The sequence below is a fragment of the Silene latifolia genome, chromosome 9 (genome assembly GCF_048544455.1).
Source record: "Silene latifolia isolate original U9 population chromosome 9, ASM4854445v1, whole genome shotgun sequence".
Taxonomy (NCBI): domain Eukaryota; kingdom Viridiplantae; phylum Streptophyta; class Magnoliopsida; order Caryophyllales; family Caryophyllaceae; genus Silene; species Silene latifolia.
This window is the reverse complement of record NC_133534.1, coordinates 223,686,141-223,710,645: the sequence shown is the minus strand read 5'-3', so window position 1 is coordinate 223,710,645 and position 24,505 is coordinate 223,686,141. Positions and strand designations below refer to the sequence as shown.

The window sequence follows — 24,505 nt, the reverse complement described above, 5'->3', positions numbered from 1 at the left end:
CGGTCTTTGAGTTGGAGAATGTGGCCTCGGGACGGGTTGGCATAGGTGGAGGCAAGTAGGTTCCAGGCATCATGGGAGGTGGTGCAGTCAAGGATTATAGGAGCAACGGTGTCGTGAAGGGTACCCGCAATAGCACCGAGTATGAGTTGATCCTGTTTGAACCAAGTGTTGTAGGATGGGTTTGGCACGGGTTCGGGTGTGGGTTTTTCGGTTGTGGGCGCGGGTGTGATGGTTGTTGGTGGTGGGGTTTTGGATCCATCAAGGAAGCCGAAGAGGCCAAAACCTTGAAGAAGTCGGGTTATTTGGAACCGCCAAGAACGATAGGTCGTAGGAGTGAGTTTTGAGCAGGTTGGGAAGGAGATCGAGATAAGAGGTTTGGTTGGTTCGTCGACATTTGGGACGAGATTGTTGGAGTTGGCCATGGGTGTTTGCTTGTCAAATACAACAGTGAAGAGGATGATAGTTAGGATCGTAAGTCGGAATGATACCATATAAAGTATTGGTTGAATAGGTGAATTGTATATTGATGAAACAAACTGATACAAAGCTTAAGAATATATACTAATGCGTACAACAACAGAATGCTAAGCTAAGGGCTAGAAACTAGGGTTAGTTATTAACAAAAGTTGACTAAATATAAACATGTGCTAATTATCCTATTGTTGAGAGTTTGATGCACAGTAGACAATTAGCTTGAGGGAACTTGGACTTTGTCATGCATATTATTAACACTATATTGGTTTTCTGGCCCTCTTCTTATAGCAACGGTGTTTCCTCCTTCCCTGTGTATACTATACATACGCAGCTTATTGAACATGATGTTGTCACGTGGCCTGGAGAACCCTTCAACATACCAACTGCTCAATCCCGACCTCTGCCACCGCAAGAACGCACTTGGTGGTGGTCACCTGGCAACCCAACGAATGTCGTGATTTGCTTGGGAAGTTAGCCCCCAGTTTTCTATAAGGTTCCATCAGACTTAGAAGCTGCTTTCAGGCGTCATAGGAATGCTTTGGGTTACAACATTCAGGTTATATTCCTATAGCAGCATTTTATAATAATGAGTTAGTGATGGCCTCTACTTTTATGATTTTGTTGGCAGTTAGTCGCTGTCTCTATGGCGACTGTACTGATAGTGTTCAATTAACTACCATGTCACGGCTGTAACTAGCTTCAGTATGGCTAATGTAATTGTCATATATTTATTATTATTATTATTATTATTGTGCAACTGTTGTGCGCGATCAGGTTGGAGCTTCAAAAAACATCAAAGCTGTTGAATACGAATTAAGGTAAGAGATAGTGGTTATATGGTGCTCTAACTGCCTTATGAATAACAGCTTAAAAATAGTAGATGATCAAGAGTAATAATTTCAGTAAAACCATGATTTTCTTATAAAGGCATGAATACTTATTATACTTTACAATCATTTACAAGTGATGAGATCAAAGAGTGGGAAGTGGAGATGGCCAAACTGGAAGTGTAATCTGGAATGGACAAGCATCGGGGTACAAGTCCTGCAAGTCTTGCGGTAATTTAGCAACTATCTCTATCTCTTTTGTCCTAAGATTGCACATAATAATCCAACGTTGAGATATCGTATAAATAACATCCGGATTAGTGGGATGAAAACTAATTGGTTTTCCTATATGTTTCTCCCGATCAATAAGCTTATCAAGGCGTCTATTAAGAGAGATCCAATTTTGCATCGTGATAGTGTGTCGCAAGGACCAAGAACCTGTTTCATAGTCCTCAAGGGCCCAAACTCTATATGTTCCATTAGTGTCACTCTTGTAGGGTGCATCAGTATCACACATATATAGACGTTCGTGGAACACCCCAAAGGTTGAAAGAAAATTCATATGAGGAAGAGGTAAAGGGAGGAAATCACACTTAATAACATGATTGTCGTCAACAACAAATGGATCAAAGCCAATAATGCCCTTGTCGCAGCGGAAGTAGTACTTTCTACCAATACTAAAGTAAGAGCAAAAGTGTGTAGGTCTGCAGCTCAAAGGCAATGACAGGATTACATTGCGCCACATTCCTCCTCCTGTATTAGTTGAGAAAAGACATGCGGGGAACTCATTGGCATCCGTTGGCATAAAAGAAGCCTGACTTATAGCCTTTCCCGGGGCAAGAATAACGACAATACAAGCACAATATGCATCGTTTAAGGTCAAATTGGTTGTGTGACGACTAGTCGTAGAGTAGTAGTAGTATGGATCACAAATAAATCCAATATGTCTAGCCGGAGTCTGAATGTGTAGGGAAGGGAGTTCAATACATTGCATAGTTTGAGCATTGATAATGTAGAGGTCGATAACAAAATACATGAGACAAAGCTCATATTTGCTGTAGAGCAACAAGTCATTAGATGCGCCAACAACAGTAAGAGTTGACAACCATGGGAGTGAAGACACACCCACATTTTTCGCATTGTATATAGGATCGTTGAAACGAATCATCAATCCTTTGTGAGTATTTTCGTTACTATATCCTCCTCCGGTAAGAGTGCTGTCCATCTTACGTACAACAACACCAAATGTTCGATCAAAGCAACCGTTTATTATAGAAGAATCATAATAATGGAGTTGTGGGCGGGTTTTACTGGATATATAATAAGCAATGAATCGCCTAATAAAGAATGAGTTGGAGAGCAACGCAGCCCAATGCTTGCAAACAGACTTGCAGGTAACAACAATCTTGTGACAGGGGAGTCGACATAAAATTTCCACCAGCAACTCATCTACTAAACCATTTATGTTATTCTTCGGCCTTTTTTGTTTCGATTCAACTAGTGCATCATTAACCATGGTCATCCAAGAAATTGTAATTGAAAGTTGTAAATAATACTTGATTAATCTCAATGGAAGTATTATTATTTATAGTTAGTAGTTACATGATTTTGCGTGCAAATTATAGTAAAGCTACAATCCTAACTAGACTTAAGGAAAGTGTCCTAAACTAAATACAAATATACAATGACGGTAGTATGGAAAGAACTAGGAATTTCGGAAACATTAGTTTTTTTCCTTATTTAATATATAGATAGAGACAAGGATAAAGAAGAAAAAGATTTATACTACAAGTAAGATATACGAGTTTCCAAAATCGTACTGTTTTCTAGTTAAGGAATTTCTTATTCCTATATACGGAAATTTATCGTTCGCCTTTACTAAACACCGAGTTGATCATATGGAGTAACTATCTGAAGTTGTTATGTTATAGAGCATGTTAAATATTTGAGTGGGCATAATGCATAAAAGTAATTGTATTAATGATTGTTATTCGATTATTCACCAAAAAAAAAAAAAATGATTGTTATTCGATTACAAATTACGATAGACCATTTGAATAAATTATTTAGACCAAACTACACATTAGCCAATACAAAAGTAAGAACAATACACATTTATAATGTTTTTGTAAATTCTGATTGTATAAATTTAATTTTAACATTTGAATAAATTATTTAGACCAAACTACGTTGTACTGAAATTTAAAAATATTTCATACAATCTCCATATTACTCCTTCTGCCAAGTGAAGAGTTTAGATTTTCTTTATTTTCACCTCATAAAAATTAAGCAAATGTAAATTATTCGCTGAGAGTTATGGAGTTTGAGAGACACAGGAGGTCAGGGGTACATTATAAACTAAAAAAAATACTTACAAATACAATTAAATAAGTAAAATAAATTGAGCCCAAAATGAACCGAGGCTGAAATATATTGTCAGAGTTCCAATGTTGAGAGGTTGTCGAGTGGACTAAGGGTATGATTATCAGTAAGATCTAAAGTAGCTTGAGTGTAGTGGAGTGCGGGAGTGTCTCAAAGCGTTGCAAAATGACAACGAATTGAGAGGTCCTGAGTTCGACTCCCTACACGGGAGTACTGCGGTAGTTGCCATCAAGGGCAACCTTAATGACTTAATAGGTCCCCGGGTTTGCAAGGTGTTCGGGAAAAAAAAAAAAGACTAAGAGGGCGTTTGGTACGGGAAAGGGAAAGAGAATGGAAACAAGAAAGAGAAATGAGGGGAAAGGTATGCGTTACCCGTATATTATATTAGTTGTTTGGAAGCAAGAAAGGGAAATTAACTTCCACCGTATCCACCACCACCACCTCCACCACCACCTCCACCACCACCACCACCACCAGGCAATTCGCCGTCGCCGCCTAGTAGCTGCCTCACCTCGTATTGCCGACCCCAGCCTCCCACATCGCCATACACCCCTTAACCCAAACCCGAAACCAGCCTAAAAACAACCTCCACCATCCACGAAACTACCTCACTCACCATAGTAAACACCAGATCTTATGTTTTATTGTGGTTGAGGGATGCTTCGACAGTGGCGGGGCTGTCGGGAAGAGAGGTTACCGGCGAGGGAGGGAGTTTCGGTGGGGTGGGAGAGTTATTGAAGGTGTTGGCGTGGTGTTTAGTGGTTGGGGATGTAGGGTCCGAATGAGTACGCCGGTGAGTGGTCGGAATGAGAGACCGCCGGCGTCGATGGTGGTGGTTGTGTCGGTGTGGGAGGGTGTGGAGGGTGTTGGTGACAATAGTATGGGCTTACCCTATTGGGGTAGGGGTATGAATGTGGATGGCTTTGGGGCTAAGGGAGAGTATGGATTACCCTTTGTTTGTGTTAAACAAACATCAACAAAAGAAATCACCCATTTTAATTTCATTTCCCGTTTCTAAAGCCCCTAACCAAACGCCCCCTAAGAGTAATTTTACTCTAAAACTTATTTTACAGACATCTAATTGGGGTCCTTTATAGCTATGCGATACAAGTTCGGGTTTTTTTTTTAGACAAACGCAAGTTCGGGTTTGTATTATACAAAGAGTGTTTGTAAAGGTAGAATTGCAAATGTGAAATTGGAAAGGAAAAGGCGCGGTTTTAAGAAGGTGTTTGTAAAATCCCCAAACTAAAACCCTAAATTAAGAAAAACTTCAATTGAAGAATGAACAATTTGAAGAACCTTCAATTGCTGTACCAAAACTCTTGTCGATCCAAGCATTCAATCCATGGCTGCTCAATACGATCCTCCCTCTCAATCCTGGTTCTCCATCTTTTTTATCCATTTATCATCACTCTTCTTCTTCTTCTTCTTCTTCTTTTTAATTTTGTTTTAATTGCTTCGTATAGTTTAATTGATTAATATATACTTGTGCATTCTTCAACTTTGTCAAGGTCTCTGTTCAACTCTCGTTATCCTCCTATTCCTTTGCTTTCGTAAAGTGCCTATGCTTTTTGTTGTGGGAAATATTTATGGTGAGGTGGTTGTTAGGAGAATGGAAGAGTTCTGCTCAACCCCAACAAGGATAATAGATTGTCGTCACACGAGGTTACTTACTAGATTCATTGATTTGCTCCTTCGCCTCAGCCACCACCTCTACCCATTCACCATCTTCATTCATATCCTAGTCTTATCATGTGAATTCATCAAACTCAATTTTAAGCATGGGGTGATTAGGAAGTTAAACCTTTTATATGGCGGGTCTCCCCGTTTGGCTACATGTTACAATCTCTTTGTAGAGTGCAGAACATCCTATTCTTTTCCTTCTATTGGAACCTTGATAAGCTGTCAAGGTTAATCACAGTAATATGGTGTGGTTATTGTCTTGTGTCTTGTTTTGTGTAGGAGGGCCAGGAAGTTTCTGTGTAGGTTGGGCTGCTTATGAGTTTTGAAGAAGCTTTATGTTTTATTTCTTGAAAAAATCACATATCATATTATGCTTAAGCTGCTTTTTTACATCTTCCTACCATGAGCCATAAATCATATTTGAGTAGGAACTCAACATGATTTTGTAAATATTACTTTTAAATGAAAATTGATCACACCCAAGAGGCTGTCTTATTATATAAAGCAACCTATAATGATGTATTAATACAATTGACTCTACTTTGCAGAGAAGGAAGAGTGATGCCATTACTAATCTAGGCAGGCAACAAATCTCTTGGCTATCCACTATAGGTACACTTAATTGAATTTTTTTCACATGTAAAAACATTTAGATAATTTCTGACCCATATAAATAGGACTACAAACTTTTCACTCCTCTTCCTTTCTTATGCAAATTTCCCCAGCTATGTTCATCATGGCCAAATTCAGCTGCCTAAATTATATGTTGAGTTGTTTCTTTTTCTTTTCTGTCCATTGACCTTGGGTCACTGAACTTTTTATACTGGAAACAAATTCGAATGTTTTGTTGCAGTGATGATCTTTCGCAATCAATTCAAAGCATTTACATTTTCCTTTTTTTTTTTTTGGAAAAAATATACCCTTAAGGTCTTGATAAGAAAACCATAGTATAATATTGGGAACTTATAAATATAGGGAAGGTATTAGGTATAGATATACTGTTCTCAGAAATCTCAGTATATGCTTCATCAGGCAAACTTACTGAGATCCTACTACCTACATAGGTTATCTATCGACCGATCGTTTTGGCCTTTGGGGTATGTCTTGTTCACTACTTCACTTTATTGCTTTCTTACTTATGAGCCTGCTTTATCATCAATAACTTTGCTTTGAGCTCTTCATTCTCCACCTTTTTGTTTTGTTGTCCTGGTTATATTTAATTTATGTTTATCCTTTTTTGGTATAAAATTGTCTTCTTATATTGTTTATAAAAGTTTTTTTTTCCTTTTTTTTTTTTTTTTTTTTTTTTCCCCTTTTTGGCAGATACTACCCAACATTTACCATTTTCTACAAATAATACCTAACATTTTAGTTTTTGCTTTGAATTTGAGCTATCCTACTATTTATGTTATTTTGTTGCACACTACCAGAGACGCTCCTTCGCGAATTTTTCTTTACCCAATTTTATTTTTCTCTCAATTTTATTCTCATTTTTTAGCCCTAAGAATTATATATCCATTTCCCTTATTTTACCCCCAAGTTCTTATTAGTATATTTTTCCCTTTATTAACTCGTAAGAAAAGCATATATTAACAATTTATCACTTACGTCACTCCGAATCAAATTTTCATATTGTTTTGTCTTTTTGTAACAAGAAAGACAAAATTACTTTGGTAGAGTAGCAAATGAGGCATATTAGAGGAAAAATAAGACAAAAAAAAAATGAAAAAAAACAGAAAAATTTGTGATCTGTGTAATAAACAGCTGAATTAGAGATTGAAATGAGAAAATACAGATCAGAGTAAAATGATGGGGGAAAATGAGATAAAATAGAGGAAAAAAGAATAGTACTCGCAAAATTCAGAAAATGCATGACAATTGTTTAAATTTGATATTAAGTTAAGAGATGTGTTTGGGAACCTATATTTGATTTCAAAATATGAAATCTAATTCTGAAAACGGAAATCTGACATTCAAACTCAAATCCCTTGTTTGGATTGAACAAAATTATTTGGGGAGAATGTGATTACGAAGAATTATTAGAACGTAGAACAAGCTTAAATTTTATTAGAGGTTCAAGGTTAATTGGATTTCCAAATGACTGGTTCTGAGGTGGTATTTTGTTTTCCTAGATTATTGAGAGGTTGGTATTTCGTTGGATTTGGGAAAAATACAAATCCAAATCCTTTGTATTGCCAAATAATATGTTTGGCCCAAATCTTGATTTTCAAATGAAATGATATGTAAGGCAAATTATAAGGTAAAAGCAGAAAAAAACAAATTCAGAAAGACAAGACAGGTTTTTTTAGAAAGAAGAAGCAAGTTAATGGAACAAAAAATAGATAATAAACTTGGGAAAATTGGGTCAAAATAAGTAAAAATAGTTTAGAAGAAGAGGAGGCAAATTCGTATAAAAGAAACAAAATTTGGAAAAAATGAAATATATTAGAAGGGGGCAGAAGCAAAAATGAAATAGGAGATTAAAACTAAGATTGATATAAAGAAAATTAAATGAAGGGAAACTGATGTAAACTACAAAAAATTGAAGAAAAGAAGAAAAGACTGAAACAATACAATTAGTAGTTTTCAGCATAATTAAGCCTAAAAGTTATTATTGACTCGTTGGAAAGCTGACCAAATTTCCTGAAAATTAGCATTTGGTAGTGTGACAAAATTTTGACAAGTAAGGTAGAAAAATGCAATAAATAAAATGTTAGGTAGTGGTTATTAAAATGAGGTAAATGTTCGGTAGTTTTTGACAAAAACTCCTTACAAAATTATTATGCCGCTTAAAGATGGTGGAGGCAAAATGTTTGTTATTTTGTTTCTTGGTTATCACTAACTTATTAATTCCTGATCGCAGTTGATTCATCAGATTTTGAATGTGATACACTTGTTGATGATGGAAAAATCAAGAAGAAAGACACTCAATTGCATGTCGCTTTGACACAACTAGCAAGTGAATTTGGGAAAGAGTGCAGGTTGTCTTTATCGAATTTCTTTACTCCCCGTTGTGCTTCTGTAATTTCCACAGGTTCATTAAAGCTTGACCTTGTACTTGGCGTAGGAGGTTTGCCAAAGGTATATTGCTTCAAAAATTTGTTTTTTTCCTGTTAACGTGATCACTTGTTTTATTTTCATCTCACTTATGCAAGAGTCTCATAACTTAACTTCTTGGAGGCATTTATGTTGATCTTAAAGAGGTTTATGCAAGTCTCTTCTTTTTGTTGTTTGGCTTGCTCTTCTGTTTTATTTCCTTTGGAAGTACTTTTTCCCCCCTTCCTTTTGAAGGCTTCATAAATCAATGATTTGCAATTTCATAAGGAGTTTTTTATATTATGTAGGGGAGAATGATTGAGATTTACGGTAGGGAAGCGTCAGGCAAAACTACACTAGCCCTTCATATAATCAAGGAAGCCCAGAAACTAGGGGGTAAGGATCATTTCTGAAGATCTTTTTCCTTTTAATTCAGTAGCCAGCTTTCTCCGTGGTGGCTATGAATGTTTTTGTTGCAGTTAAGAGGACTTCAATCACTAAAACCCCGCTATTATGTTGACCTGTTCCTTGTGGTGAGATCTTTGTGAAGTCTTACTCTGTCTTTGTCAGTTTGTCTTGACTCTGAACATTTGTACTCTCTAATAGCCCTTTTTACTCATTATAAGGTTTCTACCCTGCGTTTATGTTCTGATTTCTGAACTGCATTACGTGCAAGAGTTAACGAAACAAATAACTGCAGTTTCATCAGTGAACAGTCATTATAAAAAAAAAGTAGACAAGTATAGCAGTTATTTGATTGTCTATGTTTTAGCAAAACAGAAGGCTGTTTTATTGTTTTTGAGAACAAATTAAAATTTCAAAGGGACAAATTTTTAAATAGGCAGTTGCCTTTGGATTCTTTCTTCTCTGTAATATCATGTTGTGGATGTGATTTTCATTTAAAGAGCATACTCATACATTTTCTGCCAGATCGCTGAAATGATGTTCACTTGTTTGCTTTTGTTTGTTTGGAGGCATGTTTCTAGCTCAACAATAGCTTCATAAATTTCATTTTCATTATGATAAAACTTAGGATTATTTAATAGGAATAATCCCAACTATGGGTGATCTTAAAATAATCTTCTTTTTTTTTTTTCAGTGTAAGCCATACTATTGACCCCATTGTCTCGTACTAGATTATAACGTTTTGTAACCTGTTATCTCAGGTAAAATATGATGTGTCATGCATTTTTTTTTTAAACATCACCGTCCATTTTCTTCTCCAAATTATCATTCACCATACTTAAAACTCACATTCTTCACATCCATGTACTATCACCCTCCTCATAAATCTATCATACCAACTAATGATTAATGAAAAACACCAAATGAAGATAAACTAACCCTCCTAACTGCGCAAATCCAAAGCGAAAGCGATCGCGGCTACACCTAAACGAAGCCCCTTGGATTAAACCCTTCAATTCAACCAATTCAAAATCCGAGTCGAATCAGCCTCTAAAAGTAGAATCTCCATTACCCAGCTCGGGAAATGGCTTACCATAGTCATCGGAACAACTGCCTCTGGTGACGAGCAATATTATCGTGTCTACTCCAAAAGCAGAGGAAGTTTCATCATCATCACCACCCAAATTGGAATCTTCACAAAATCATAATCTTGTTCAATTTTTTGTTTTTTTCACTTTTCTTGGTTACTGAGTTTGTCCCTTGTCGATACCTTGAAGACAATAACATCCTTTCCAAACATCATCAAGAACAGAATCAATGTGCCGTATTTTTAGTTACAAATTTGTATTTTCCAGATAAAATTTTGGGCAACAATACCCTTTTTGGAAGTTATCATGATTACTAACATGTAAAGAAGTAAAAATGAGGAATAATGGGGAAAAAAAAGAGATGGCATAATTAAAAATCTAGATGAAAAAGAGATGAAAGTTCGTACTAGCAAGTCTTGTTAAGTGAGCCTCATCTAAAAGGCGCACCTAAACTTCAATGAGGCATTTTGGCTAGTGCCTAATCCAATGCGCGCCTAGGCGCACTCAAGATATTGCATCTTCTTTTAGATAAAGATTAATCTTGGCGTTTAATTCATAATTCCAAGTGTTGTAAGATACCCTCGTGTTAAAGAACGGTTTTTGTGTCTCTTGTTATGCTTCTTTATGAAGCCAGTGTTTTATATGAATTACTTTTTTCAAGCTGATGAAGGGGGTACATCTATTGTAAACTGGTGATGTTTTTTTTTTTTTTTCTTTTTTCCTTTTTTTTTAGTGTGTGAAGTATTAAATCAGAAAGACAGGCCGCTCAAAGTTTTTTTTTTTTTTTTTTTTTTTTTTAAACTTGCTAATTATTGTTGCCCGTGTCTCATTGAGCTGCTGTTCCACAGATAATATTCTCACAGAGTTTTTCTCTGGACAGGATATTGTGCATATCTCGATGCAGAAAATGCTATGGACCCTATACTTGCTGAAGCGATGGGTGTAAATACAGAAAATCTGTTATTATCATGTCCAGATTCAGCTGAAAACATGCTTAATGTAGTTGATACATTGACCCAGAGTGGGTCGTTGGATGTCATTGTTGTTGATAGTGTAAGTGATCAACCAATAACTCCATTATGATGTTTCTTATTTACATGGTTTAGATTCTTTAGGATGTATTTGTTTTCCCCCTCAATTGAAGTTCTTTTGTAATATTGTGTTCTTTATCTGATCTAATGAGTTGCAGGTAGCTGCTCTTGTTCCTCAACGTGAGATAGACGGCGATATTGGTACTTGTGACGGACGTGACCTTTCAAATATTATGACTAAAGCCCTCAGAAGAATTCACTACTCATTATGTCGATCAAATACTCTCATTGTATTTCTTAATCAGGTGGATTGCTTGTACTTCAACCCTTATTGTTATCGATCCGTTGTTTGTTGCCTTACTTATTTCATGTTCTACGAATCTACGTCCTCCTAATTACTTGGACATTTTATTTAGTCAGATTAGATACTATGCAAACTCCACTCGAAGCCTTGGTCCAAAGGGTGAGGTAACTTCTGGTGGGAATGCCTTAGGTTTCTATGCAGCTGTGAGGTTAAGAACTTCAAGAATTCAGTTATTGAAGACAAATGATATGGTAAGAGACAGAGCATTAATTAGTGTGTTTAACATCTTCCATTTTTACTGCCTGTCCAACTTGCCCCCCTTTTGTAAACTGAGTTCCTTGCCTTTTTCCGATGCAAGTCATATCTAGGTTATTTGCACAAACTACTTTCATTTGTGTGTGTGTGCAACTTTCGATGCTTGGTTATATTTTTTAAGGTAAAGAAGCTATTGAATCAATTATCTTGAATTTCTTCAAAATTTTGGTGCTCTTTGCATTAGTAGTAAGTAGGGTAAGAGTGGTAGACCTTGTGCTTCTCATATTTCCTGAAGATTGTGGTGTTCTTTTGAGATGAATGTTATTCCTTTGAGATGATGGATTAATACAATTCCTGTTCTATTGATTGTTCTCCCCTTATTATTAATCGAATTAGTCTCTTGAAAGACAGACTCAGGTTAATATAATGTGAGATCAACTCATTTAGCTATTAACCTTAGCCATCAATTTACTAACTCAAAGAATAACTACCCTGATTAATTCTCATACGAGTTAGCTTCATGATGATATTATCAGGAACTTGCTCATTTGAGCATGTTTTATTCTTGTTGTCCATTGTCTAGGTTCTCTCTGCTGATCTGTATCGTTCAGCACCTTGTGTCTATGCATCATACACGCTCATTTAAGTCTCCTAAGATGTTTTTTTTTAATGCATGTCCATTAGCCAACTGGTATCGAGATATGTGTTGAAGTGGTGAAGAATAAGTTGGCACCGTCTATGAAGAGCGCTGAGTTGGCAATACAATTTGGGAAAGGGTTGCGCTTTGAACCTGAGGTCTTAGAAATGGCTCTTGATCAAGGGTTAATTGTGAAGGAAGGATCAAGTTACTTCATTGAAGGGGAAGTCCTCTCTAGTAGGTCAGCTGCTGAAAAATACTTGGCAGAAAATCAAGAAGTTTCAGAAAGATTAGTCACGGACTTGAGAAGCCAGCTTTTTGACAGAAAATTATGATTTTCCTCGTATACTCGTGGCTTACTTCTATTGATTATTATTGGCCAGCAAAACAAGTGGTTTATTGGTTGGTTCGAGAAGGCAAGCTATAACGCTCATGGAACCTAAGGCTCTTTTCAAAACTATATCGTGGCTGTCTGTCTGCCCCTGGTCAAGCTTGGTTGCACTTGTACTCCAGACGATGGATTCTGTGGAATGCCGATGGTAGAGCATTGCATTTGTATACCATTATGAGATACTGTTTTGTGACATTTTTCATGTATATTTAGAAGTGGAACACAGGATGTTGTTGGTCAATTGACCATAATAGTAATTAATGGTTTCTTTCCTTGCTGTGTTATTCTGTGCTCCTTCCGTTCCATTTTGTGGTTAAAGCACGTTATCAAATGTGTACATGCTGCTACCTTCATCTTTTATGTGAAAAATTGAACAGTCCGTTAGAGAATCGAGCCGAATTCTGTAATTTGGATCAACTATCTCTATTTTCTTATTAACGTTATACCAGTCTGTTAGAGAAAAATTGTGTTATTTTACAAATAGGTGCATTCTAATATTAACCACCCTATTTTCATGTATATATCAATATATGTACCTATTTTTGGCACATTCTACCTCTGTGTGTGTGTGGGGCTCATTTCACATGTGCTAATTATAGTAAAAATGGGGGTTATTTATACCAAGCTCAATCTCCATTCCATTCATCAGGGGACAAATAAAACAATAAAGTAACCTCTCTCAAATTCCTTAAGGATTCGAGTTACCGCCTCGAATCCTGTCAAAACAAAGGGGTGCCTTACGGAAACGCGTACACAAATCTAACATGGCTAGCTACAAGATGGTCTCTTTGCTCGCCCTCGGCCTTCTCTTTGCTGCTAATCTATACCTATCAGGTCAGTTCAATTTTCCAAGATTTTATGTATTTATTTAATTTAATTTAATTTAATTTAATTTGTTGGTTGGTTTCAACTAATATAATGCAGAGGCTCAAGTTGGAGTTTGTTATGGCACAAAGGGAAATAACTTGCCAACTCCACAAGAAGTTGTAGGTCTTTTTGCAGCAAACAACATATCCAAAGTTCGCCTCTTGGAACCAAACAAAGACATCTTAACAGCTCTTAAGGGCAAGAATGTTGAGGTTCTACTCGGTTTCCCCAACGGTGAAATAGCCGCTTTCAACCCATCAGTTGCTGATAAGTGGGTGGCAGACAATGTGAAGCCATACGTTCCTGATGTCAAAATCAAGTACATTGTTTATGGAACCGAGTTGAGCCGTAATAGTTTTCACAACAGCTTCACTTTCACCGCCTTTGTTAATATGAAGGCTCTACAAGACGCCCTAAAAAAACAAGGAATTGAGGACATCAAAATCACAACCTCTTTAGATTCGTCAGTCTTGATCCCAAACCCGATACCCTCAGCCTCTAAATTGTTTCCTGAATCAGAGAACTTCCTAGAAGGAGACGGTGTCCTTAAATTTATATCCGAACAAAATGCTCCTTTGATGGTGAATATGTACCCTTACTATCAATTCATCATGCGCGAGAATGAAACTAAACTTGAATTTGCCCTTTTCACTTCTGAAGGAAATGTTTTGAGCGATGGTAAGTTGGGATACCAAAACAAGTTTGATGCTATGTTGGATGCCTTCTACACTGTCATAGAGAAGCGTTACCCTAAGATGGAGATTGTTGTGGCCGAGACTGGTTGGCCTTCAGCTGGTGGGGTCGAAGCCAGTCTCGAGAATGCGAAGACTTACGTCACTAACTTGGTTCAACATGTGAACAAGGGTACCCAAAGGAGGCCTAACAAGCCAATTCAAGTGTACCTAAACTTGTTCGACGAAAACCAAAGGGATACTCCTGAGGTTGAGAAGCATTTTGGTCTCTTCACTTCAGATAAAAAGATCAAGTTTCCAGTGGCATTCAGCTCCTCTGCTTAGACAAGGGATTCTTCCATTTTTATTTTATATATGTTGCTTACCAGAAAATGTAAATTTTCTGTTCAATTATGTCTCCTGATTCCAATAAATGATCAACCCTTTTATAGATGGTTGCTTTTATATTACACGGCTAGTATTTTCCATGTCAAAGTAGTCCGGAAAGAAGCTTCTTCTTTTTTTTTTTATTATACACCCCACTGCGATTTCTTTTTCAAGTTTTTTCACTTTTAACTTACACAAATTCTCATTTGTGACGTTTCATAACCGGATAAAATAATGTTAAAAAGAAAAAGCGTTTGTGAGATTTCACAACTTACTTTTCGTCACAAGCAAGAATAAATATTCAATTCAGAATATTATTTTACCATACTATGGCATATAATTTTAACATTTTACCATACTATTGCATACTTTAATTATAAAATAAAGTAAAATCCAGAATTTTCACGGATTTAACAAGTAATGAATGTACCTTTTAAATTTTTAACCAAGTAGCATGTTAATCATATAATAGCATATCAAATTATATCAACTTTAATATGAAAAAAAAAAAAAAACTTTAATATGAAAGGTGTATCTTTTTCCATTTTGAGTAAAATCACAATTACTAAAAATAAAGCCATGCAATTTACAATGCAGTGGCCCGTCAGCCCTCATAGCTATGGATATTAATATGAATATGGATATATCCATACGTAGTCATTGCTTCAATGTTTAGGTCTGAATAAGTTTAGGAGTGACTATGTTTAGGTCCAGACTAGAAAAATGGATCTAACCAGATCACTTGATCTGGAGCGATTCCGGACCAGATTCACTTAGGTCGGTTTTGGGTACGTCCAAAACCAGTTAGTTTCGGTCCAGACCGAATGAACCGAAATTTATGTGTTTTGTAACTAATTTTTGGAACTTTGTAAAGTAATCAAGTATTTTAGCTTCAAAAGAATATTACTCCGAATAAATTTAACGATACTTTAATCAATTAAGTTATTTGACTTAACTTAACTAAATATTTATTCATGTAGTTAATTTTAGACCCATGCTCACCAGTAAGTGGATTATATATCTGATGGAAGATCAGATGGTATAGTTTTTAAGCATTAAGATAAAGTTTTTGAGTTTTGATTTAAAAATTTTAAGTTTTATTATAAAGTTTTTGAGTTAATTTACTTAAACATTAATCTCAAAATGTTACATTATAACTCAAAAATATTACATATAAGCTCAGAAAATTTGATTTTTGACGTCATAAAACTATAATGTAATTTATAAACTCTATCGAACTTAAAAAAAAAATACACAAAAACTCATTAAATATGAGGTAGTACATCTGATGTACAATCCTTTTTCTCCGGGCTCACCCCTAAAATAGTAGTTTTGGACTGGATATTTATAGGAGTTTACCCAATTAATATCCTGCCTGCTAAAGGTCGTCGACAATTTACTAATTATCGTCGACAATTTTAATGAACTTCCAAAACTACCCCTCCCTCACACTCCCCCTTATATTTTTTCCGTCTTGTATTGTTTTCGTAAAAAAATAATTAATAATTACTAATAAACCCCGTTCGGGGATAGTTCGTTTTATTTTAATTTTTTAATTTATTGAAACTTATTTTAATTAGCGATTATCGATCCACGCACCCAAAACTAATTTAAGACGGAAATTAATAATTTTTTTAAAAAAAAAATGTTGAAAAAAGGCCTGGATGAAGAAATTTTTCGTCCAGACCAAGGTGCGGACAAAGAAATTTTTCGTCCAGACAAAAATATTTTTCGTCCAGACCCAGGTCCAGACGGAAAATATTTTCGTCCAGACCCAGGTCCGGACGAAAAATATTTTCGTCGGGAAAAAAAAAAAAAAAAATTTTTTTTTTAAAAAAAAAGAATTTTTAAAAAAAAAAAAAAAAAAAATCCGGACGAAAATATTTTTTCGTTGCGGACTGGTCTACCGACGAAAATATTTTCCGTCTGGACCTGGGTCTGGACGAAAAATTTCTTTGTCTGGACCATGGTCTGGACGAAAAATTTCTTTGTCCGGACCTTGGTCTGGACGAAAATGTTTTTCGTTCGGATTTTTTTTTTTGAATTTGAAAAAAAAAATCATTTTCTGACTTAGATTAATTTTTGGTGCGGTAATCGATAATCGCTAAGTTCTCGTTCATGTTGTTAATTACAAATCCCGCTTTTTTTTTTTTTTTTGAAAAACCGTCATTTTTTTTTGTTTGAAAGAATTTAGTGAGACGGAAATTGACTTGTGTTTTAGTGAGACGGAAATTGCATTTTAGTGAGACGGAAATGGAGTTATGTTATGGAGGGCAAACTTGGAAATTTACATTAATTGTCGACGATAATTAGTAAATTGTCGACGACGTATAGCAGGACCCATTAATATACTATACCACCAGTTGTATTACAAGTTTACAACTGATGATTTAGAAACCGAGCTTTGTATTAAATATTTCGAGTTTTATTTTAAAGAATATGGGCTATCTATGTGAGCTTTGTATTAAATGGGATTAAATTTTTCGAGCCAAATTAATGTGAGCTTTGTACAATGCTTATTCTTATAAAATTGGAGGTTTGATAGTCCAATTCTATCCATCTTGCTTTGTACCCAGAAAAAAAAAAAAGTTATTTGTACGTATTTATGGTGTTCCTTTTCTAGATTTTTATACCTTGTTATTTGGCGGGCTTATATATTGACGACAATCCATTCACTTTCACGTTTCAACTCGACCACGCCGACAACCGCCGCCATCGACCTCGCCACCGGCCTCTCCCTCTCGGCCATCACCAGGTTTGTTTTCAACTTTTCCCCAAATTGAATCTAGGGTTTTGTGTTCTTGCCAATTTGAATCCCAATTTCTGCTATTCAGTCTTCACTCCAACTACTAATTGCCTTAATTTAGAACATGATTGGATTACATGATTTTATTCTTATTCTATGGAAGATATTGTTGATGACAGTGTTATACAGTAATTGGTTATGTACTACGATTTTGAGCAAGATTCCTGTCACTTGTTAGGTTAACTAATATGTCTTACTTGCTCATTCAAATTAATCACTGCCTTGTTTAAAATAACTTTGTTCAGTACAATGAGTTTCTGCCTTGTTTATTAGACTCGGTTGATTATTATGATTGATGCGCCGGGTAATGCTTGATACTCACTTCACGGTTCATTCATGCTTTTGATTATTATGATTGATGCGTCGGGTTTGTAACCCATGTTAACATGGTGCTACCTATGCTATTGATTGCTCTTTAAAGCTGCTTTTCAATCATGCATTCATGCCTTTTGGTTAATCATCTGCTAATATGTCGATTTACCAACTTAATGCTGCCGAAAAGTGTCTTATATAGATTTCTTGGTCCATGTTTAGCTGCAATTTTTTTTTTAAGAGGAACAACACTGATGAATGTCAACAGATACTAGAAAAAATTGAGTAACTGTGATACTGACTTTTGACATTTGTTGTTTGACTAGTTACCATGGACATAGATGAAGAAAAACCATCTCCTGCTTCAAATGTAAATCCAACCACTAACGTGGTGGCTGATGTTGAGATGCTGGCTACATTAGATGCTTCTTCTAATTCAGTTGCTACAACCACTGATTCAGGGATGGCTACTATTCCATTGGCCCCGCCTGTAATTTCCCCTGCGCCTTCTTCATTAGTGATGCCCCCTGGTGTTCTTCCTGTAGTCCCCCCAACAGTTGCTCCTCTTCCAGCCCTACCCACAATTGCCCCATTAGTAGTCACGCCTCCAATGGCTCCTTTGCCTGTACTTCCTTCCTCTATTCCTCGACCGTTAGCACCACTACCTGTTCGCCCCCCTGTGCTCAAGCCACCTGTTGCCCAAAATGGCGAAGTGAAAGATAATGATACTGAGTTGGATAAGGATGATCAGGGTTCTGGAAGTGATGCTGAGTATGAAATAACAGAGGAGAGTAGACAAGTCAGGGAAAGACAGGAGAAAGCAATGCGAGATTTCATGATGAAGCGACGTGCTGCTGCCCTAGCTGTACCCACCAATGACATGGCTGTTAGAACTCGGCTTCGTCGCCTTGGTGAGCCAATAACTCTTTTTGGCGAGAGAGAAATGGAAAGACGAGACCGTCTTCGGACGCTTATGGCAAAGCTTGACGCGGAGGGGCAATTGGAAAAGCTAATGAAAGCCCATGAAGAAGAAGAGGAAACAACTATGGCTAAGGAGGCTGATGAAGAGGAAACTCTCCAATATCCATTTTATACGGAAGGGTCAAATGAATTGTTGGGGGCTCGGACGTTTATTGCTAAGTTCTCTGTTTGTAGAGCCTCTCGGCGTCTGCAGCGTGCTAAGAGGAAAAGGGATGATCCTGATGAAGATGAAGAAGCAGAGATGGATTGGGCTCTGAATCAAGCTGGAAGTTTTGCTCTTGATGCCAGTGAGATTGGTGATGACCGTCCTCTCTCTGGGTGCTCATTCTCAAAAGATGGAAGTTTGCTTGCAACCTGGTATGTTTGTTTACTTTACTCTCTTTTTTCTTTTAATTGGTTGAAATATAGTGGACATAAAGTATATTGCTTCAGTTGAATAAGTTAAGCTTCAAGTCTAAACGCGTACTACTATAAAATAAAAGATGGAGTAAAAGTTCGATTAGCATGTAAAGAAATGAATATTGTCAAGAAGTAAAAAAATCCAGTACAGGCAAGGCATGGGTCTAGTAGGCTGAGTGTTGTATCATGAGGCTACGAGTTCAAGTGTCTAGTCTTGTAAATGCTCCCAATTCGTCACTACTATGTTAATATGTTTGATATGTTGAGAGAAAACTATATCAGTTAGGATTGTGAGATAAATATAGCCATAGAGTATGACGGTTGAATGGTAAAATAGTGATTCTGTCCATCCATACGTAATCTTTATGCTTCATCGGCACAAGAGGTTTAACAATTTGTGGTGGAAATGAGAAAATGTGGGCTCAGAATCATATTGGCCACCAAAAAAATTGAAGAGGAAAGTTTCCAAAATAAGAAGTTTGAAGATGGGCAACCTAAAAAGAGAATTAGGAAGTTTAAAAGTGGATTGACGGAGTAGTACTTAGGAAGACCCGAAATAAAGAGTTTGAACTGTTCATATACTTCAAATAAACGCAATCAGAGTCTTGATAGTCATTAGCATTCTTTAAGGTCTCAATATTATCGTGTCTACTTGAAAGTTCAAGTGAACCTAATTAATATGTTGAACCCTGAAGAAGGTGATAGGAGTGTTGCCAATGTGGCCATGTAACTGCCGAATATTAAATGCAACAGACCTTGATGAATTAATGCCACAGTCACAGTGAAAACTGAATTGCCAAATAAAAGAAAAAAATAATGATTTGTGGAAGCAAAATGTGTTTTACAATCATCTTAGTACGGCATTGCCTAAGTTAGGAGCTCATTGTTATCTTGTTGAATCATCGTAAATAACATATCTGATTTCTCATTACTATCATCCATAAAAGAAATTGACTGTATGGAGCAACACAGATATCGGCATACCTATTTGCTAATTTTGTATAGAATAGGCATATGCTGCATGCTTTTATATCAAAGAGCATTGAACACTTTTCTAAGTTATGGTTTATGAGATTGATTATATTGCCAATGACTTCATTTCTAATCGTGACTTTCTTTTCTTGTTTTGCTTCTTTAGCTCTTTAAATGGAGTTGGCAGGATATGGAATATGCCTCAATTGACGAAGGCTTGTGCTTTAAAGGGGCACACTGAGCGTGCCACTGACATTGCATTTTCTCCTGTGAGTGATATTGTTGCAACTGCATCTGCTGATCAAACTGCAAGGCTGTGGAATGCTGAGGGTACTCTTACGAGTACATTTAGAGGTCATGTAGACCGGCTGGCTCGTATTGCCTTCCATCCATCGGGGAAGTACTTAGGCACTGCCAGCTTTGACAAGACTTGGCGCATGTGGGATATCGAAAGCGGTTCTGAATTACTTCTTCAAGAAGGGCATAGCAGAAGTGTGTATGGAATATGCTTCCATCCAGATGGTTCACTTGCGGCATCGTGTGGCTTGGACTCTCTTGCTCGTGTGTGGGATCTTCGAACTGGAAGAAGTGTCCTTACTCTTGAAGGGCACGTCAAGCCTGTGAGTTTATTTTTTGGCGCTACAGTATGTATTTTTAAAATACTTGAACAGAAAGTGGGGGTTGTTGATTTGTTCTGTCTCTTTTCTCAGGTTCTTAGTATTGACTTTTCCCCAAACGGCTATCATCTGGCTACTGGCGCAGAGGATAATGCTTGCAGGATTTGGGATTTAAGAAAGAAGAAATCTGTTTATATTATTCCGGCGCATTCAAATCTTATTTCAAAGGTCAAGTTTGAACCCCAAGAAGGATATTATTTGGTGACTGGTTCATATGATATGACAGCTAAGGTACAAGTCTTTTTTACCGCATTATTTTTTTGAGAATGATAAACCTTTGTGTTATCTCCAGGGTCTGAATACTCTGCCTTATTTGATCCTAAATTTTCAGATATGGTCGTCTCGGGATTTCAAACTTGTCAGAACACTCTCGGGGCATGAAGCCAAAGTTACATCCTTAGACATATCAGGAGGTATGAGATTTCTCCTTATCCATTGAATGTATAAAAAAAAAACTGCATTTTGGTATTGATAGCTAGATAGATCTCATGATCAGCAGTATGTAGCCATGAGAAAGTAATGAAATTTAGGCACTTCAAAGTCCACACACTTATTAATTTTCGTGTAGGCTTTTAGTAATGTTTACTAGATTAGTAGCTAATGTTTGCTATAAACTTGACCAAACCTTGAACGTCTTTCCTGGAAAGTTACATTTAAACTATCTTCCTTTTGACAATTTCCTTAGGAAGTTGTTGAATGGGAAAATTTTAGCCGGTTCTTATTTACTATAATATTCGGACAAGTCTAGAAATGCCTGCGTGTCCAATTAGTGTCGAATCAGCTATTTAAATCAACTTTGGTCCAGTGAATTGCAGTTCTAATGGATGGAAAGATGATTTAAAACGAATGTAACCCAATACGTTATACGCTTTGAGCTTAAGACGAAAGCTGAATGCTCAAAGAGATATGTTTGCGTTCGTAAGGGACGGTCTAGCTTATCTGATTTTTTGAAATTTATAGTTTGGACTCTCTGATATGTTATGATTGCTTTGTGCTCGGTTTCAAGGATATTTTGTTACCTTGATGTCCGTCTGTACTCAGTTTTCTGGCCAGCCCTTATGAATCTGTAAATCCTATATCTTGCCTTATTTTGGAAGGCATGATGGGATAAACTTGTGAAAATATTGTTTGAAATTTCCAACAGTGATAAGATTAGAAACCCCTTACACATGTCATTTTTCTTTGCGGCGATGCAGATGGACAGCATATATCTACCGTGTCTCATGATAGGACAATCAAGCTATGGTCAAGTAAAGTCTCGTCTGAAGAGAAGTCGATGGACATGGACTAAGACCTACAGTTTTGACGATTGTGGTGCTGTTGATTGAATATCGTTGAGCAAAAGCAATATCTTGAATTAATTCTACCTCTGTTTGACGTGTTAGTTGCCTGACCAAGCTTAGGTTCGACATTACCTGTGTGTATGACAAAGGTTGTATAAGAAAGGTTGGGTTTATAGATTATTAGAGCAACAAGAAGTTGGCAATCATATTGTGTACTTTGTGTTTGAGAAGTAACCGAGTAATTCACATAAATGGTGTGAGGTCGTGCGGCACTAAATATTATTTGCACTTGCCGTTGTATTTCCACCACAAAACAAAGCACCATGTTTTATCATTTATGATTGGGATGTGCTTTTTCACATACGGATTTTGCTATTTCACATACGTTTTTTTTACAGTTTTACCCTTGTCATTTTTTTTTCTCCCACACTCAATTGATTTTCTCACTCTCCCTTCTCTTCACCTCCCTCGGCAACCTACTCCATCCGACTTTACTCCGATCTAACATGCTCCGGCCGACCATGTTCATTGTGGAATGAGACATGAGAAAACGGGTTATCATCTGGCCTATTGTTCATTGGTACTCAGAACATTACCCATATCTTCACAGAATAAATCATCAATTAAGGGTTTTGTTTTTAGCCGCCACAAATAAATCATGGTGTTCAGTATTTATTAAATCAGGCATTCGGCGTCTCATACATATTCAGACTATGCCTGACTTCACAGTTACATATGTCAGGTGGTATTTATCTTCCATAGCCTCCATTTAAATGCTTTGACTTCACTAAATACATCGTCAAAATGTGAGAATCTCACATCTAATTCTCTTTCCTCCATAGACCATTGTAATCATTTTTGGCTAATTGACAAACAACAAAAACACGTAGATTAATTTCGCTAATCCACTAATTAGAAAATCCTGGTTCATTGTTAAGGTTGTAGAGCAATCAATCAAAATATATATATATATATATATATATATATATATATATAGAGGCGGGATCTCGTGAGTTTGGTTCTTACGGTGAGTTGTGAGTTTGGAAAATCTAAACCATTGATCTACACAAAATAGACCGCTGAGATTGAATCAACAAACAAAACACAGTCCAATAACAAAACACGAACAAGAGACAATACTCCCCGCTGAAAATTAACAAGCCCATTAAAAAATCTCTAATCTTTCTCTCTATCTACAAATCACTCATCGACTTCTAAAATTCTACCAGATACATTCCAATTTCTTACCAATTGCATTCTCATTTATTAATCATCAAATCCAATGAATATGAATTCCAGTTATAACAAATTTGATGTTGACTCAGGCATTGAATCAAAGAATCCTTCATCTAAATCTCTAAATCAACACAAAACGATTCCAATTTTAATTCTGATTCCAATTCGTATTCAAACTCGTATCTGGGCTACTGCCTTGGTGGTTTAATTGGTTGTTAACGAAGTGATCGATGGTAGGCAGCAATGGCGACTTTGTTTCAATTCCGAGTTCGTAACTGGTAGCCGCTCGTGCGCCAAGGAGCGGTTGTAGTCTCGGGTCTAGTGTAGGCTTGATGGTGCGAGTATTGTTGTTAATGTTCAAATCTAATGGTGTTGTTCTATTAAATTAATGCAGGTTTTTCGTGAATGTGTAATGTTGTTGGGGTTTGATTATTTGTTGCATTATTGATACTCTCGCAAGCTTTAATCTTTGAATATTCGGCAATCAATGTTGTTGTGTCGTCAATGGTGAAGTGTCGAAATAATGTTTACCATGGCCTACTTTGAATACTAAGCCTAATTGGCTGGTTTGACCCCGTATAGTGATTTTCTTATGATGCAAAGACTTGTTGATGGATGAAATATGATCTTCTGTTTGCTTCTTACACCTGATTTTCGTGCTACTGCATCTCAAAAACGCACTCTGATATTTTTTACTCACATTTTGATTATCTGAAGTTGAATTTATTTGCTCAAGATTCTTTTTTATTTGATTTTTCGGGTGATTTGAAGTATAATTGGGTAGTTCACATACAGTTTTTCGTAAAAGCGCCGAGCCTGACACTCAAACAGCTGCCGGTTGTAGATTCTTCTGTCCCAATATAAGTAACATGAGTTTTGAGCTATCTAACTTTCTTATTCAAAGATTATTATATAAGAGGAACCAACTATTTTGACATAGATGATATTGAATTGATACACTGCTACTAGCCTACTATCTCTAGCTTTGCATATTAGGTGGTAGTTTTGTTGCAGCATCAAAAGTGAAGTGTCTTTCCTTGACGTGAAGATTGAATGACAGAAATCCTCTCTAAGAAGCTTGAGTTCCGGACGTCCGCCCAATCGGAATCAAGTACGCCATAATACTAGAATAAGCACAATAACATGAAAAGATTAACAAGATCTTTCCCGCAGTAGCACTAGAATAACAGCACAATAACATGCGGTAAAAAAGAGAGTAAAAAAATGAAAGTGACGCCGAAATAAAAGCACAATAACAGCAGAATAACAGTAGAATAACAGCACAATAACACGTGGTAAAAAAAAGAAAAAAAAATCAAAGTCGTAAAAAAAATCAAAGTGACACCGGAATAACATCACAATAACAGCAGAATAACAATAGAATAACAGCACAATAACACG

General features: G+C 36.4%; 4 protein-coding genes across 5 annotated transcripts; 3 read left to right on the top strand and 1 right to left on the bottom strand.

The window, feature by feature from the left end:
- Nucleotides 1-1,446: 1,446 nt before the first annotated feature.
- LOC141602288 (uncharacterized) lies at nt 1,447-2,817 on the bottom strand. The gene has a single exon (XM_074422592.1). The coding sequence runs from the start codon at nt 2,815-2,817 to the stop codon at nt 1,447-1,449; it is 1,371 nt and encodes a 456-aa protein (XP_074278693.1).
- Nucleotides 2,818-4,878: 2,061 nt separating this feature from the next.
- LOC141600457 (DNA repair protein recA homolog 2, mitochondrial) lies at nt 4,879-12,797 on the top strand. 2 transcript variants are annotated; one of them, XM_074420691.1, is made up of 9 exons: nt 4,879-5,063; nt 5,915-5,978; nt 6,431-6,463; nt 8,230-8,447; nt 8,711-8,798; nt 10,776-10,948; nt 11,085-11,231; nt 11,347-11,481; nt 12,170-12,797. In XM_074420691.1, exons 1-9 carry the CDS (start codon nt 4,965-4,967, stop codon nt 12,455-12,457), a joined length of 1,245 nt encoding a protein of 414 aa, XP_074276792.1. In that variant the 5' UTR covers nt 4,879-4,964; the 3' UTR covers nt 12,458-12,797. The 2 variants fall into 2 exon arrangements, with proteins under 2 accessions (XP_074276792.1, XP_074276793.1); XM_074420692.1 differs by lacking the exon at nt 6,431-6,463.
- A 355-nt stretch (nt 12,798-13,152) lies between these two features.
- LOC141600460 (lichenase-like) lies at nt 13,153-14,519 on the top strand. The gene is made up of 2 exons (XM_074420693.1): nt 13,153-13,347; nt 13,438-14,519. Exons 1-2 carry the CDS (start codon nt 13,278-13,280, stop codon nt 14,394-14,396), a joined length of 1,029 nt encoding a protein of 342 aa, XP_074276794.1. The 5' UTR covers nt 13,153-13,277; the 3' UTR covers nt 14,397-14,519.
- Nucleotides 14,520-16,981: 2,462 nt separating this feature from the next.
- On the top strand, nt 16,982-22,233 carry LOC141600456 (U4/U6 small nuclear ribonucleoprotein PRP4-like protein). The gene is made up of 6 exons (XM_074420690.1): nt 16,982-17,193; nt 17,883-18,894; nt 20,075-20,528; nt 20,619-20,816; nt 20,917-20,998; nt 21,782-22,233. Exons 2-6 carry the CDS (start codon nt 17,888-17,890, stop codon nt 21,874-21,876), a joined length of 1,836 nt encoding a protein of 611 aa, XP_074276791.1. The 5' UTR covers nt 16,982-17,193; nt 17,883-17,887; the 3' UTR covers nt 21,877-22,233.
- The last annotated feature ends 2,272 nt before the right edge of the window (nt 22,234-24,505 follow it).